This window comes from Panulirus ornatus, chromosome 8 (assembly GCF_036320965.1).
Source record: "Panulirus ornatus isolate Po-2019 chromosome 8, ASM3632096v1, whole genome shotgun sequence".
Classification (NCBI taxonomy): domain Eukaryota; kingdom Metazoa; phylum Arthropoda; class Malacostraca; order Decapoda; family Palinuridae; genus Panulirus; species Panulirus ornatus.
In genome coordinates this window covers 42,060,933-42,076,285 of record NC_092231.1, presented here as the reverse complement: position 1 = coordinate 42,076,285, position 15,353 = coordinate 42,060,933, and the positions used below count along the sequence as shown (strand labels likewise).

Here is a 15,353-nt window from a genome sequence, read left to right as displayed (position 1 = left end):
TGTATGTGAAACCCACTAACTAAAACAAGCACCAAATTGCTTTTGAACCCAGTGGGTCATTGATATTCTAGCGTGTCTTCATCTCAACATGAAAATATAAATTACATGAGTTATTATGAATAAACATTACCAAGCGTAACAGTCGAACTTAATAAATAACTAGAAACAGGTCTAGATGATGAATGAACGTGTGTGTGTGTGTGTGTGTGGGAAAGAGAGAGAGAGAGAGAGAGAGAGAGAGAGAGAGAGAGAGAGAGAGAGAGAGAGAGAGAGAGAGAGAGAGAGAGAGAGAGAGAGAGAGAGTTTGTTCTAGAAGTCTGATGTAGAAGTCCGTTTAGTATCTTGCTAAAGACGTTACGTACACACCCATAACGAACAACCATTAATAGGTCTACATAATGGAAAATCATTAAAATATATGCATAATGAATAACCATTAAAAGGTCTACATAATGAATAACCATTAAAAGGTCTACATAATGAATAATCACACACACACACACACACACACACGCGCACACACACACACACACACACACACACACACACACACAGTGAATAAATGTGAGTGTGTGTGTGTGTGTGTGTGTGTGTGTGTGTGTGTGTGTGTGTGTGTGTGTGTGTGCGCTTGTACTTGAAGGCTCGTGTATGAGTGTGTCTCTCGATCATCCGACCGAAGACGTGAGGTCGACCTTGTGGTACTCACCCAGAGCGAAGCCGTCCTTGGTCCACTGCGCCTTGCCCTGCTGGTGGTCCACCTCACACCGGAGCGTCACTTCATTCCCTGCCACCACCTCCACACTCTGCGGCGCCACCCGGAAGGTCTGTGGCAGAGCCCATCCTGTAGAAGGGACCAAAGTCATGGGTTAAGTCGACTCATCGTGTTGCTACGTAACGTAGCGTCTGGGTACAATTATTGTAGTTATGATTATTACTCATTATCATAATTATTGTTATCATTATTATTACTATTATTATTATTATTATTATTATTATTATTATTATTATTATTATTATTAATATTATTGTTAGTAGTAGTAGTAGTACTAGCAGTAGTGGTAGTAGTAGTAGTAGTAGTAGTAGTAGTACTAGCAGTAGTGGTGGTAGTAGTAGTAGTAGTAGTAGTAGTAGTAGTAGTAGTACTAGCAGTAGTGGTAGTAGTAGTAGTAGTAGTAGTAGCAGAAGTGGCAGTAGTAGTAGTAGTACTAGCAGTAGTGGTAATAGTAGTAAAAGTAGCAGTAATAGTATCAATAATAGTAGTAGTAGTAGTAGTAGTGGTAGTAGTAGTAGTAGTAGTAGTAGTAGTAGTAGTAGTAGTAATAGTAGTAGTAGTAGTAGTAGTAGCAGTAGTATCGATACTATTATATAAACCACCCATCCAGGACCCTTTCTCTTGCTGCTCCAAGCCTGCACTACAATCAGCAGCAGGGAAAGGACGGATAGATTCCTATGGAGTGAAAAGTTCTTCGCTGGGGCTGTATTCCAATGATACAGCCTCACATTATAATGCTATGGTATATCATACCGTAGAAGCCCTGGAAGGCGAGAGCATTATTCACAGAGTGAAATAGAATTACGAAGGCTTATGAATGTATAGTGGTCTAGCTGGGAGCTTATACCGGCAGTAATATGAACAAAATTAGAGGGTTAGATCATTCAAACAGACAAGGGGATCCAAGACATACTGGATCAGATACACTAGTAGGATTGAAACCTATATGATTACATATAACCTTAGTTATAATCCCCTGAGTTAGAATTCTCTCAGCCATAGCGGTTATGCAGTGTACATACCACCTGAAATCTACCATCTACCCCAATCGGTTATTCCCTGAGCTTCTCACTGTACCATATACTTCATGTAGGCAAGACGTGTGTTGCACTACGTAGGGTAATTAGGTAATCTGTTACCATTCTTCCAGCTCGGGTGAAGGCTGGAGAGGGTAGAATGAGAGAGAGAGAGAGAGAGAGAGAGAGAGAGAGAGAGAGAGAGAGAGAGAGAGAGAGAGAGAGAGAGAGAGAGAATCTTACACCATATACCCACCTGTACAAACATCTTCTCGACCATTTCAGACTATCCTTTGCCCTGTCCTTCCCCTCTTTCTCTCTTCCAACAGCCCTATCGAAACTGAGAGAGAGAGAGAGAGAGAGAGAGAGAGAGAGAGAGAGAGAGAGAGAGAGAGAGAGAGAGAGAGAGAATGTTTTATGCCGTTTAAACTCGTATAACAATAACACTCTCCTGGAGATGATAAAGTAAGCGGTATTCCCTTCAGGTAAAGAAGCCCCCAACAGCCATGTCTTAGAGGATAAACCCAGCAGAACTTTCGCTGCAGATATCTTCCCCGAAATTCTTACACTTGTCATTGTAAACCAGCATAACATTGTCTAAGTGCTTCACGAGTTAAAGGGGGGGAAGTATTCTCCCCATTAAGAGAAAAACCAGCACAGTAGCTACTGGGAGGAGGGATTGAGGGGAGGGGAAATAAATGTTCTCTCCCCTTTTCAGGTGTTTAATATCGCATGACATATGTGGGTCTCTCTCTCTCTCTCTCTCTCTCTCTCTCTCTCTCTCTCTCTGTTAAGTAGGGTTAAGGACAGACCACCTCGCTTGAACCATGGGTCTGTGTGGTTTGTGTATCTGTGTAACTCCTCTCTCTCTCTCTCTCTCTCTCATTCTCTCTATCAACCTCACGAGATGTGCTGCGTTTCAGCGCTACCTATGAGTTTAAACGAGATAGATTATACACACTCTCTCTCTCTCTCTCTCTCTCTCTCTCTCTCTCTCTCTCTCTCTCTCTCTCTCTCTCTCTCTCTCTCTCTAGTAACCTCACAAGTCATGTCGCGTTTCAACGCCCTGGCGAGACGATGTGACAGTGGAAGAAAGGAGAAAGATTCAGTTCCGTCTCTCGTGGTTTACGGGGGGTTTCTGAGGATAGTCTGCACGTCTGCCTGGACTCCCAAGGAAAAAGGGTTGAGGCAACGGAGGTGGTCAGCAGATCTGGCCAATATCCATCATCGCCAGCAAGATGACGGGGGGCCGGGCCTCTCCTCTCTCGCCTCCCTGACAGTACCTGCTTGTGTTACACGCCACAAGAAACCAGGCTTTAAGACCCCACGGATCAACGGAGGGAGAGAGAGAGAGAGAGAGAGAGAGAGAGAGAGAGAGAGAGAGAGAGAGAGAGAGAGAGAGAGAGAGAGAGAGAGAGAGAGAGCCAGGGAGGGAAGAGGAGGAGGAGGAGGAGGAGGGGCAAATCTAGAAGATATACCGTAGTCTTGTGGGAGTTAGTTTTCTGAAGGGAGCTTAGAGAACAGCTTTGTGCTGATACCTTAAGGCGAGAAACATATTGCGGTCGTTATGTGGCTCTCACTAAGTAAAGGACGAGCTTGTTCGCCAGCCGAGGAGACCATCTCAAGTGAGGGTGAGTAGAAGATTGCCCTTAAGGGAACCAGTGACCGACAAGACAACACAAAGGGGGTCAAGGCGAGAGCTTCAGTACCTCTTCTGAGTTCTCTGTGATGAATGTGTCTGGGGGTCTCATTTCCCGTACTGAGCTACAGTCGTAAACAAATACCGTGTTTCTTGCTATAAACTCATCTCTAAGAGGCATTGCAAAATCCAAATTTACCCCTTATTTACCCCTGCTCTGACGTGGCAGTGTTGGGTAGGGAGGAAAGAATATTCTAACGATATGAGAGATATACACTAAAATATACATATCACGGAAACAGTTTTCAGGAGGGTGTTACCGGACTCTCCCAGCTTGAAGTTATACCGCCAGTGGAAAAGCCACCTTTTGGGGAGGCTGCATCATCGTCAGATGAAAGAGCGTACAGTACAGTCTCGTCAAAGGATTTCTTGCCTAAGAGGAGTCCACCGTACCTGCTGCTGAATGTAGCGCACCCTTGAGGCTGCAGGAGCACTTGGATGGGGGTTTCTGGGGGGGGATTATAAAGCCCCCAGGACCCTTCTGGTGCTGTGAAATAGCAATAATACTTTAAGACCGAGTGTCAAAAGATGCCCCAGAGACGAAAAGAAGTGCCTTCGTGAGGAGTCAGGAGCCATGATAAGAGCATCGACCTTCCTTTTAGATATTCAGTTTGCCCTTCCTCGCATCAGGATCCCAGCTGAAGTAACCTTGTTACGGAGCGCCTTCCCCCCAAACACTGTACCAGATTATGCACTTCTCCTCCCTGGTTGTAACGGAATAAGCGACCGCCGCTAGAGACCGCCTGCTACGTTTAGCAGTTTTCCATCATGATATAATTAGTACAATGGAAGTTTAGATTGCTGTCATATCGTTCTTTGCCATGTCTATAGCCAATGAGAATTTTGACAGAGATCTGTACGAGCTTCGATTGGCTGTTCACTGATGCTCAGCGAGTTTCTGTTCTTTTATTTCCCTCATCATACAGCAGTTTATCTTCTATCTACGTTGTGTCATGTTGAACATCACCAACCAGCCGGAGGATTTGATCATGTCTCAACATTAATCTCTCAAATGTCTTCTAAATTTGAGACTTTCATACAAATCTTGACAGCTACGGCAGATTATATAGGAAGGTTGTAGCATCGTGTTGGTGCTGGATATTGGAATGAGGAGCAGAAGGATCGGAAACTTGAATTCATGACGGTAATCCTCAGAATTACAGGAACGCCACCTGTTTGACTGGAAGTTATAGCTACATTTTACCAATGTGTGTACTGTCGAAGGCCGTGTTGCTATGAAATTGTGTTGCCATGTGTTGCGTGAATTGATGAGTGTTCATTTTTAAATGTTCTTAAGATTTCAGAACGAAAAATTGATGTTACCTTTTTGCTCAAAATCTTATTTCTTTAATTTGATTTGGTGTATGGCGTAAAGGGATGTGTGAGTCAATGTTCGACTCTCTAGGACTTTACCATAGTCCACCCTCTCTCTCCAGAGGGTTACTTCGGTGTTTCGATTACTTCGGTGTTTTTGTGAATGGAGCGTTTCAATTTCTTCTTTTTTTTTGTTTACAAGAGTTTCCAAGAGTCTTCTCCTGGACGAGGATGTGAGGACGTCCTGTACGTAGTCCTTCTGCAATTCTTGAGGTCGCTCATGCCCTCTAGAAAACTGACTCTAACGGCGACTGAAAGAAAACTGAAAGAAAGGTCTTGAGACATCGATTGTGACGAGTATTTCTCCGTGATCATCCCCTGGCCTTCCTCCCTCTTCTCGTCCCCAGCCTATGTCCCTGCAGTCTCCTCCCCAGTTCATCAATCGAGGAAGCTGGGGGGGGGAGGGGGGAGGGGTGTTGCTGGGAGAGGGTTGTGTGGGAGATTGTGGGAGGGTGAATGGGGTGTGGGTGTGTGTGTGGGGTGGGGAGAGTCGTCTGCCGTCCCTTCTCGACGGCTGTAATTTCCCTAATTATCCCTGCCAGATCTTCCTATAATTAGCGCTAGATCATTGTGGCGAGGCGTCCGGGGTTGGGTGTCAGCTGGCCAGGCCGAGGTCCCCAGCGTCAGACCCGCTTCTTGCGCTCAGCATCTGACTCTGTCTGACGTCGGGAGGGGAAGGAGAGGGGGAGGACAAGATGAAGACGGTGGGGGTAGATGGGGAGGAGATTAAGAACGAGGGAGACTAAAAAAGAGGACGAAGTGGGATGGAAAGAATAAATGATAAGTATATCTAGCCTCTTCTTGTGTCTCTTGTCTCCATCCTTCTGGGGAATATGGAAATCCTCGGGCAGTTTCCAGGCTGATCCAGTCCCTCGTCTCAAAGATTACGGACGCAGCTAAAAATATAATCCTTCAGAAGAGAAAGAGAAAGAGAGAAAGAGAGAAAAAAGATGGTCTCCGGAGATTTCGCTATATCCTTATTCCAAAAGGTTATTGACTCTGCATATTCAATATTGACTCTCAGGAGAGAGAGTATATTTTTTTCTTTCTCTCTCTCTCTCTCTCTCTCTCTCTCTCTCTCTCTCTCTCTCTCTCTCTCTCTCTCTCTCTCCTCCAGGGGGCATCCGGCCGCCGGATGTGACCGTGAGATGTGTGTGGGTGTGTCTTCCGGCGAATGAGCCTCATCCCCCTCGATTACATCAAGCGTCTTGGGTTGTCTGCCTGCATCTTAAACTCATCCCCAGTGTTCAGAGGAGGTTGGCTCAAGCGTTGTTGCTCTCTACCAAATTTCACGTAACGAGTCGAGCATCCACGCTTTCGGGCCATGCAGCAAAAGACATGACACAGGAGCAAGAAAAACACAGGGAATAGATGATTAAACGGAGGGCGCTCAGGGTCGAGGGCATGGGTTCGAATTCTGGTTACGACAGTTGGTTCGCAGTCCACCCACATGTTCATCCTCCGCCTGGGGTCGGTCGATAAGATGGGTGCATAGCTTAGGCCAGGGTATATATATATTTATATATATATATATATATATATATATATATATATATATATATATATATATATATATATATATATATATATATATATATATAACTATTGATGAGATAGCTTTGATTAGGGCGTTCACTTGCCCGAACTGTACCAGCTAACATAGAAGAAAGACAGACAGACATTAGCATCCAACAGACTGATCATTCTGTATCCACTTCTCTGCGAACTGTGCCGCAGATCGCCTGTATTTCTACTATGAAGACGTCTGGGATGTGAAACTTGAGACAGGTGAGGAGGGACGACTGATTATACATCCTGCTTTACTCCAAAAGGCTGATGAGGGCGTTTTGTGAACTCGAGAGCATGAACTCACTGTTGGCAGACGCGGGGTGTGATATTCATCGCACAATGCTGGCATTCATATTTGCCAGCCTTTACACTACATACCGCTGGCTATGAATTGTTGCAGCTTGTATGCGCTACCTGCTCCTGGCACTTGTCTCTGCAGCTTGTTTTTGCTACGTGCATTTTACCTTCATTTCTGCGGCTTTGAACAAATCATCTTTGCGTCGATTCAATACTGATAATAATGCTAATAATAATAATAATAATAATAATAATAATAATAATAACAGTGATAATGATAATAATTATAGAAATGATAACAATAATAAAGATAACAATAATGATAATAATCATAGTTATAATAATAATAATAATAATAATAATAATAATAATAATAATAATAATAATGATAATAATAATAATAATAATAATAATAATAATAATAATAATAATAGTAATGATAATAAAATCATAAAATCCAGGCCCAGGAGATGATTGCTGAGCAACCATTTCATTTTTGGTTTGATTGCTACAGAAATGATCAATTACAACAGAAATGATTAATTACTACAGAAATGATTATCACAAAAATTATGAATTACTACAGAAATGATTAAGTACTACAGAAATGATTGATTATTACAGAAATGATTACTTACCACAGAAATGATTAATTACTAAATAAATGATTAATTACTAGAGAAATGATTGACTCCCGTCTCCGTAGACTCAAAGGACCGATCACTTACATGGAACTCAGTCTGGGGGCAATGAGGGAGAGTAGTGCCTACAAGTAAAAGGACTGGAGTGATATATCACTTAAAGAGAGAGAGAGAGAGAGAGAGAGAGAGAGAGAGAGAGAGAGAGAGAGAGAGAGAGAGAGAGAGAGAGAGAGAGAGAGAGAGACAGAGAGAGAGAAAATTACAAAAGACACACCTAGGCCACGCAAACCCCAAGATAGGTGGTATGGCTTTAACAATGCGAGAGAGAGAGAGAGAGAGAGAGAGAGAGAGAGAGAGAGAGAGAGAGAGAGAGAGAGAGAGAGAGAGAGAGAGAGAGCTAACCCAACGAATACCTATGACCAAATTTTGCCATTAGGTAAGGTAAAAGCGTAGCCCTTCACCCTGCCAAAATATTGTGTTGAAAAAAATAAAGAGTGGTATTAATTACGCGTTGTCGAGTGTTGCATGTGAGATGAGAGAGAGAGAACGTGTTTTCTGTGTACTGAATGCCAGCCACCCATGTGCCCATGAGATTAAAGATATTAGACATCATTAAACGAGGGATCAAAGCCTTTTCTCGGAGAACAGGAAAGACTGCTTTATGAAAAGGATTAGATCATAGCGATTAGGAAATACCATGAAAAGGTTGAGGGTTCCGAAGCTGAACGGCTTAAGGACATCACAATGGCACATCTTTGTGTTCCCGAAAGCCACGAAGCAATCTGGCGACGCAGTGGTTAGCTGAGCATACCCTGAGATGGCTGATGGTGGAGACCAACAAGGAGCGACTCCACGGGAGAGATAGCTGTAGAAAAGGGGAAAGAGAACCAACACTGCGGTGGACGGTAAGTGTGTCACATATTCCAGTGAAATTTGGGAGAATCAAAAGATTGATTTGCAATGAATTTCGACTCGCTCATATGCGTAGACAGACTAGAAATGTTCTCAATGTATATGGAAAGTCGTCTGTTAAGGGACTACTTCATCTTCGATATCTGAGTAAAATTCAATGTTTCTCAGAGGCAGGATTACTTACATGTGTAATGTGGGGTTTCCAAGATAGAATAGTGGTTAGGATGATACCTTCTATGTTCGTTATGTGGTGGGGTGAAACTGTGAGGCCATTAGGGGAAATGAGAATGTTGTGAGGAGTTTCAAAAGGAGATATTGGTAGAAATTACGTTTTCGAGACGAAAACGAGAATTGTAGCTAGGTTATGTTTGCCCCCTTGAGATATCCTATCCGAATCTTCGGTTATGGAAGCCAAGGTGGCGATACAAGACGAAGGTCAACTTAGAGACAAGTGGACGAGCATAAGAAGAAGAATGTGTTGTATCGTCATTGTAATAAATCATTTTCCTTTGAGGAGAAAGGAAAGCTCTGATAAAGTAAAGGGAGAAAGACTGTAGAGGACAGAAGTGTTAGAATGAACATTGTTGATAAGGAATGATGGACAGAATGGTCTATCAACAATATGAGACAGACTGGCTACTTGGCGAACACTTCGTAAAGTCTTCGAGGGGTCTTCTACCCTCACGTCCTCCCGGAGTACGAGCCCAGGCTGTCGAGGAGATGAGCTTAATTAGAAGAAACCAATTGGAGGAGAAGAACCAAATGAGAAAAGCTTGAAAAAACCAGATCTCGATGTCACACACACACCTTCAGAAGTTTCGAGATGTCAAGGACTTCGAGACATCAGATTCCCAAAAAAAAGCCTGTAGGAGGAGAATCACTAGACATCAGGGCTTCAGTGACATAACAAAGGGTATCAACGGTGGTGTTAGCATCGCAAAAACGTCCAGTAAGATTGTGTAAAACATAAAGGCGTCAGATTCCCTTTCGTACGATTGGCTGTTGTGAGCAAGCTGATGTTTACTGTGGGTCTAGATTGGAGTTCGTTAGACACTATGTTCACTTTAGAGTCTGCTGAATCAGTCATGTCCAGATCAGAAGCAGACAATGTGGAAATAAGAGTCAGTACACTCATATGTAACTCTACTGAACCAAGGGGTAAGCGAGGGTGGTGTGGCCTTAACACTGCTGAAAAAAGATGCACTCCCCTTTAAGAGCAGTGGAAGAGAAAGGTTGCATAAAAAAAAAGCAAAGACTCTCTCTCTCTCTCTCTCTCTCTCTCTCTCTCTCTCTCCCTCTGGAGAAGCACAACAAGGCACAGTGAACAGTCATAGAGAACGGTGAATAGACGTAAAGAACAGTGAATAGACACAGAGAACTCTGAATAGATAGAGCGAGCAGTGAATAGACATAGAGAACTCTAAATAGACATACAAAGACAGTGAACAGACGTAGAGAACGGTGAAAATAGTGAAATAGTGAAAAGACGTAGAGAACAGTGAATAGACGTAGAAAACAGTGAAAAGACGTAGAGAACAGTGAATAGACGCAGAAAACAGTGAAAAGACGTAGAGAACAGTGAACAGACGTAGAGAACAGTGAACAGACGTAGAGAACTGTGAATAGGCAGAGAGAGAGAGAGAGAGAGAGAGAGAGAGAGAGAGAGAGAGAGAGAGAGAGAGAGAGAGAGAGAGAGAGAGAGTTGGCTAAACATAGACTTCCTTACTTTGATCACGTTATAACGTCCAAGTTGATAACACAATCAGAAGAAATAAACCAGACTCCTCATCATCTTTAATAACATGATACAGAGAGATCCAATTGTTACTGAGCCCTGGCTAACAAGCGGAACCACGTCGTTAGCAGCAGAACAAACAAGCTTCAAAAACTCCCCAGCAAGTTGCCCCGGGGAAGATTATGGGAGAGAGAGAGAGAGAGAGAGAGAGAGAGAGAGAGAGAGAGAGAGAGAGAGAGAGAGAGAGAGAGAGAGAGAGAGAGAGAGAGGAGTATATCCGAGTGAGATGTCCATGATATAGCTCGTGTGTGTGGGGTGAAGATATCATGATAACACACCTAGTGCTTAGGGGGAAGATACCAAGATAACCGACGTACTTAAGAGGAACGTATGATAACGGAAGTACTTAGGAGGAAGATATCATGATAACGGATGGATCTAAGAGGAAGACATGATAAAAAAACGTACTTGGGTGGAAGATATGATAGCAGACGTACTTAGGAGGAAGATACCAAGATATCGGACGTACTTAAGAGAAAGATATCGCAATAATAGACGTATTTAGGAGAAGGATATGATAACCGATGTGCTTAGGAAGAAGATATGATAACGGACGTACTTAAAAGAACGATATCAAGATAACGAACGGAGGAGTATATGATAAAGGACGTACTTAGGAGAAAGATATGATAACAGACGTTCTTATCAAGAGGGTACCATGATAACGTACGTACTCCGGAGGAATGTATCATTATAACGAACGTCCTTCGGAGAAAAATACGATAACAGACGTTATCAGTAGGAAGACCTCACGATAACAGACGCCCCTCGGATAACATTAGTGTCAGGGCTGCGGCTTCCAACAGCTTGGTAGACCAACGACCCAATTCAACAGCTTTGGCCCAGCTTGGGCTGTGTGTGCTGTGTGTGTGGGTGGGGGGAGGTTGAAGACCCTCCAAAGACCTCACTAAGGTACCCAATCACGTACACCGCATCGAACCCCAATTCCATCCCCTCTAACATGTTGGACGAAAGCCGTGGCAACATGTAGATGGCTTTATTATAAATTGTTATCAGTAATCATAATCAGCAAGGTGTCACAAATTGCTGGGCGGAAACACATATTCAAATTCTTTAATTAAATAATTCTATAAGCTCTTGTTTTCAAAGGTAAAGATTTTTTTTCTCTCGCTCTCCAAATGGTTTACTGAAACATTAATTAATCATTTCAAAGTCTGTCCCATAAAGGATTTCTTTTTTCTTTAATTGTAAAGGCTGCGTTTTTAAATAAGTGAGTTTTATGGTTATCAAAACATATTTGTTGATGATTTAAACATGGGGATCCCAACTGATGGTATATATCAAGAACAATAAGCCAGTTAGCGACCATTATCTTTCTATGAAACATCTGTAATTAAAGAACTATTAGGTCTAATAATTTTTGCTTATATAGATTCACAATCTGCTCGCTTCCTAAACAAAATGTGTACAATTTTTGTACGACTACAGACACCTATCTGGGTTAGTGTGCAATGTATTACGAAACGGACCATCAAAGACTGCTGTATCTTACATAATATTACAAAACAGACCATCAAAGGCTGCTGTATCATACATAATGTTACGAAACAGACCATTAAAGATTGCTGTATCTTACATAGTATTACAAAACAGACCATCAAAGGGTGCTGTATCTTACATAATATTACAAAACAGACCATTAAAAATTGCTGTATCTTACATAATATTACAAAACAGACCTATAAAGAACCGCTGTATCTTACATTGATAACCCAAGGACTCATTCTCCAGGGGCTCCTGTTGCTCGAAGGCTGCGCTACAAACAGTAGCAGGGAAAGGATGGACTTAGCAGCTCTCCCCCAAGTTTACTTACCATCCCAGTTCACATATTTGAGCTTCACTGTTTAAAGGTCAGTATCTAGGATGATCATCACTACAGGAACCTCCACCATATAAGCTGTTTAAAGCTCAGAATACAAGCTGATCAATACTACAGGGATCTCCACTATACAAGCTGTTTAAAGCTCAGAATACAAGCTGATCAATAATACAGGGACCTCCACTATATAAGCTGTTTAAAGGTAAGTATCTAGGCTGATCATCACTACCAGAACCTCCACTGTATAAGCTGTTTAAAGGTCAGAATATAAGCTGATCAATACTACAAGAACCTCCACTATATAAGCTGTTTAAAGGTCAGAATATAAGCTGATCAATACTACAAGAACCTCCACTATAACAGCTTGAGCAGCATAATCAAGATCACACGTTACGCATGCACTTTTTTCACTCTCTTTCCTTCGAAATTAAAAGAAATTCTGTAAATTTGTCTGGCACTCCTTTCCATCCTTGGAACTTCTCATTTTTTTTTCCTAGCTTCTCCTGCCACAGGTCAGTCTGACACCGAGCAGTCGAATAACGAGAAGTGTTCTCAGGGTTCTACTAATTATACAGCTCCTCCTGATAACGACCTCATTCTCAGTTCGTTAACTACTCCTCTGGCAAGAGGAGTTCAAAGGCGAGAGATCCCTTTCTTGTGGAATTAGTCTCCCATCGAGACTAAACTTTTTGTCTATCTCGTTAACAGTAATCTGTTAATATATCTATTTCTAAAGAAGCTTCAGTTGATGCTAAAGCTTTCAAAGTTGCATCAAGTATCAAAGAAACTGTGTTAACTCAAAGGCGGCCAATGATGAATGTCCAGCTTAAATTTCAACTGTAATGTTCGCTCTCGGTCTTTTTTGCGTGGTGAGAATTGTCTAATTATTCCACAAATTGTACGACTCTATTCTTAGACGCAGTGTTTCACACTTACACTCGCTCTTACAAAATGATATAAGCTACTAAGCTACTGTATTATATATATATATATATATATATATATATATATATATTATATATATATTTTTTTTTTTTTTTCTTTTTTTCTTTCATACTACTTGCCATCTCCCGCGTTAGCGAGGTAGGGTTAAGAACAGGGGACTGAGCCTTTGAGGGAAATCCTCACTTGGACCCCCTTTTCTGTTCCTTCCTTTGGAAGATTATAAACAAGAGGAGAGGGTTTCCAGCCCCCCGCTCCCTCCCCTTTTAGTCGCCTTCTACGACACGCAGGGAATACGTGGGAAGTATTCTTTCTCCCCTATCCCCAGGGATAATATATATATATATATATATATATATATATATATATATATATATATATATATATATATATATATATATATATATATTCCTTCTAATCCACGGGGACATGAAATATGATAATTTGATAATTTCCTAAGTGCACTTTCGTGTAATAATCACATCATCAGGGGAGATACAAGAGAGAAACATAAAAGCCTTACATGTGAATGAGAATCAGATGCAAAACGCGAGTTGATGTCGACTTTCCCAAGCCGTGACAGTGGAGGGCTGGGTCGAGGCCCCATATGGAGCCTATTAGGAACGGTGGATCCCTTACCCACAGCGGTTCGGATCCTGTTACTGGTAGAGTGGCTTAGGAATTTAAGGGGCCAAGCGTCCCTCACACTTGTTTTTTATTTTCTATTTCATGTAAAAGTAGCTGAAGGAATTTTTAGATTTATTCCTGAATTTACGTACTTAGTGTGTTACCTGAGAAAAATCTCAATAATTTGGTTCGGAATATATTCTAACTGGTAAAACACACCAGCATTTGTTATACCTCATTTGCTATTAATCTGGTACAAATAGATATACTTCGTCTTGAAAATATATTAGCATTTGTTATACCTCATTCGTTATTGATCTGGGAGAAAGAAGATATATTGATGAAAGAGATAGTCAAATGTGGCTTTAAGTAGTTTCATTTGTCTATCAGTGTTACATTCTGTAAATCATATCAGTTTAAGCCCGTACGATAAGGTCATGAAAATACGTATCATTTGGGACGAAACACTGTGATCTAACATAGGTAATCTCATTATGTTAATGAGGTTAATGAGCACTGGTTAAACACTCCTCTAATGTCATTTATCTAATGTATGATCCAGTTCTGTCGGCTATGTCATCATGAACAAGATTTATTGGGGAAAAAGGGAAACTAAATATCACTCATTTACTTGGTGGGGAAGTTCACTCTGTCTCGTCTGTATTAAGATGGATTTATGGTAGAATTTCGTATTACCCATATCTCTTATTTCCTTATTTTCCTCCCCTCCCCCTTATTTTGTACCGTACCTTAGATCTCGTAATATCATTACGCCTGGATTTCGTTAATGTTCGAGGGCAAATATGTTTATTTAGCGAGGGTGTGAAACTACATATGAATATCTGGTGAATAGATGGTGTTTGTGGTCGTGGTCGTGTGTGTGTGGGGGGGGGGGGGTTCTTCTATCCCTACAGACCATACAGACCAGGGCTATGTCCAGGCAACTGGGCTGGGTCGTTGGTCGACCAAGCTGTTAGAGGTTCGTAGATGTGAGCACTGACCTATAAGTTCCATATGAGTCTATTAAGACGAATGACTGATTTCGTTTTCTGTATAACGCTTCCACGGTAATGACACTTCTCTATAGAGCAGTTTCTGCAGAGGTAATTTAGAGCCTAATGATTAGGTTATTACTTGGTGATTTAACCTGGAATGTTACGCCTCAATATGTGTTTATAATATATAAGAAATGTTTGCAAGTATACATATTACAGGTAACAAGTTCATCGAATTGCATGTATAGCCTACATATTTCTAAATGTATGTATATGGAACAAGCTTTTGTAAATGGACTAGAAACGCAAATATATATATATCACATAATACTCTCCAATTCTAATAATAAATACAATCTGTAACACAAGGAACCCATGAATATCTAGGACGAGAGACGGGATGAAGACACAGGAGGCACTAACTGACCTATTTTTCTGACCTTCGACAACGAGGGGAGTCGAGGTCATATATCCCGCTCGTTTTAAGGGGTCACCGTCAGCGTGGGAGCGGCCCAGTTGCCACAGTTAAGACTGACAGCTTAATTTGCAGCAGTAACTATGTCCCAGTCAGCCAACCCAGTTCCAAAGTTCGTAAATGCATTATGATTCATATATATATATATATATATATATATATATATATATATATATATATATATATCAGTCAGGAAATATGCCGGATGAACTTCTCATACTGGAAGCCGTTTGACATCAATATAAGCTTTGAAGATGACAGTATGAACCTTGAGCTCAGCGGTTCGAACCCTTTAATATGGAGTACCTGGCCTTTGACCTGACTATTATACCTAAGCGTGGTAACGTCGTTTACTAGGATTGTATCATTGTGCTTAAGGATTGTACTATCGTGTTCAAG

General features: G+C 41.6%; 1 protein-coding gene across 2 annotated transcripts in view; it reads right to left on the bottom strand.

Annotated features, from left to right (window-relative positions):
- LOC139749905 (nephrin-like) overlaps window positions 1–15,353 on the bottom strand; it is a 219,453-nt gene that overhangs the window by 118,420 nt on the left and 85,680 nt on the right. For both annotated transcript variants that reach the window (XM_071664308.1, XM_071664309.1), the window contains exon 2: window positions 707–841. In XM_071664308.1, the coding sequence (XP_071520409.1) occupies window positions 707–841 (135 nt within the window). The remainder of the gene's footprint in view (window positions 1–706; window positions 842–15,353) is intronic.